Raw genomic sequence first — 2,145 nt, 5'->3', positions numbered from 1 at the left:
CACACACACACACGGAATAAAGAACTTTCTCTCCATTTTTTTGCTGAACATTTGGGAAATGGTTTTGAGTATGTGAATGTGAGGGCACACCTTGCAGCATACAGTCGTAGGCCTTCTTGTCCTGCGGGCCCAAAGCCTTAATGAACTCTGCAGGTTCAGATCCTTCCTCCACCTCCTCAACTGTCACGCTGCTGGTGCTACTCAGACCTAACTCTGAGGGACACCTTGGCAACACAAACAGATAAACTGTTGGTCCACATATGTCCTTCAACTACACATCCTCTAATGAGCCGTCTGCCTATATTTCTTACCTCTCGGTTAGTTTGTCCACCGCTCTTTTGGCCACCTGCCTGGCACTGTCATGAGCTTTACAGCCATGCCACAAGTAGAGAATACCTTTCTGAGCACTAAGAAGAACCAGGCTAGCCCGAGAGCGCAGACTGGCATGCTGGCAATCTACCTCCACCAGTGAGGCCTCCACCTCTGCCTCACCACGAACACAGAACAACCTCCAGCCATCTGGAGAGGTGACGCAGACATGGTGAGAAGATGTGTTTATTTGACATTGATAAAATTAAAGTCCCTACTCGCCATTTGGTATTACACCGCACCACTGACTGTTTTTACCTGTGAGTTTGGCACTGTCTTCTCTGCTGCCCTTGTGGATGATCAAACCTCCCTGGAAGAGCTGGAGGAAGCACGGCGGCTCTTTTCCCTCACTCACCAACACCTGGACAGCCAATCAGATACAAACATTCATAGAAAGACACTTTGATTAAAATCCTACTTGACTTATGAGTTCTAATCAGGAACTTTACCATTGAAACGTGACATTTTTTTGATTGTGTGTGGCCGTGATGAACTGATACCCACTTGTGACCCCCTGTGGCTGCCCAGCTCCACCGTCATTAGAGCCGAGGTTCCTTTCTCACTGACGCTGGAGTGACGGCCTTGCCAGAAAAAACAAGCAGTCCTCTCTCTTCCAGGAGCACCGGCGCTCAGCTCCCCGGGTTTCTGTCGCTTACCCACTGACAAAACAGGACACAACAGAACCAGAGTAAAGCTGATGGACGTCTGCCAAAACGTAAGTCTTCTTTCAAGCCTTGTCAACTACACTTAAATTTGCCTCTTTGCTCTAAGCACAGCTGCTGTTTTTCAGTTGCACTTCATCACGACTAACAATTGAAGTCAGTGCCATTAATTTTCTGCCATGTCTTACTGCTTTGTCATCATTTTCAAACCTTCCAATTCACACATGCACTGTATTTCAGGCTAACTCTGTGCCAAATCTTTGACTCACCAAGTGTGGTAATAGAGTACTTCCAACGAATGATGTAGGCGTCGCCCTCGTGCAGTTGGCCCAGGCTCTCTTTGGGCAGTTCCTCCTCACCGTGCTCTTTGATGTGCCAGGCGTCTACAGCTATTGTGGCCAACTCCGCCTGTCTGCCATCATCTGACCTCACCAGGCCGTGGCCCCGCTGCACGTTGACCCCCTCCAGAACGGTCTTCACCGGCTCTGGCTCGTTGTCCAGCAGGGCCTTGGCGTCACATGGCTGCAGTTCCAAGTCCAGTGGGGGGCGTTCAATAGAGTGGACTGGGCTCTGAGCAGACAAATAATGCTTTTGGTCAGTTTTAAATTTGTGACTTTAGTAATATTCATGCATTAAGCAGCTACAGGAGCAGTGTTTCTTTTTAATTCCTTTAAAAACAGATGGTCCGATACGTACAGATCAACTGGCAACAAGACAATAAAAGAAACAAGCAAATCAGATTTATGAAAGCTGTCAATGATTTACACTAACACAGAGTTACTGTTAAATCAAATGCAAACACCCTTAGTAAATAAATGAATTTTTTTTGATTGATTAATAGAAGAAATATATATATGTATACATACATACACACACAGGCCAAAAGTTTGAACACACCTTCTCATTCAATGAGTGTCCTTTATTTTCATGACTGTTTCATGACTGACATCAAAACTATGAATGAACACATTTGGAATTATGTACTTAACAAAAAAGTGAAAACATGTCTTATAATCTAGTTTCTTCCAAATAGCCACCCTGTGCTCTGATTACTGCTTTGCGCACTCTTGGCATTCTCTTCATTCTCAGCTTCAAGAGGTAGTCAACTGAAATG

The 2,145-nt window shown here is 45.5% G+C and overlaps 1 protein-coding gene across 4 annotated transcripts in view; it reads right to left on the bottom strand.

Annotated features, from left to right (window-relative positions):
- Nucleotides 1-2,145, bottom strand: part of svild (supervillin d) — a 50,516-nt gene that overhangs the window by 2,683 nt on the left and 45,688 nt on the right. For all 4 annotated transcript variants that reach the window (XM_032502399.1, XM_032502397.1, XM_032502400.1 and 1 more), the window contains 5 exons: nucleotides 1,301-1,601; nucleotides 874-1,028; nucleotides 628-730; nucleotides 312-519; nucleotides 91-224 (listed from right to left, as the gene is read on the bottom strand). In XM_032502399.1, the coding sequence (XP_032358290.1) occupies nucleotides 91-224; nucleotides 312-519; nucleotides 628-730; nucleotides 874-1,028; nucleotides 1,301-1,601 (901 nt within the window). The remainder of the gene's footprint in view (nucleotides 1-90; nucleotides 225-311; nucleotides 520-627; nucleotides 731-873; nucleotides 1,029-1,300; nucleotides 1,602-2,145) is intronic.

This window comes from Etheostoma spectabile, chromosome 21 (assembly GCF_008692095.1).
Source record: "Etheostoma spectabile isolate EspeVRDwgs_2016 chromosome 21, UIUC_Espe_1.0, whole genome shotgun sequence".
NCBI classification, from domain to species: domain Eukaryota; kingdom Metazoa; phylum Chordata; class Actinopteri; order Perciformes; family Percidae; genus Etheostoma; species Etheostoma spectabile.
The sequence above is the reverse complement of the archived record's forward strand: the minus strand, read 5'-3'. Positions and strand labels throughout refer to the sequence as shown.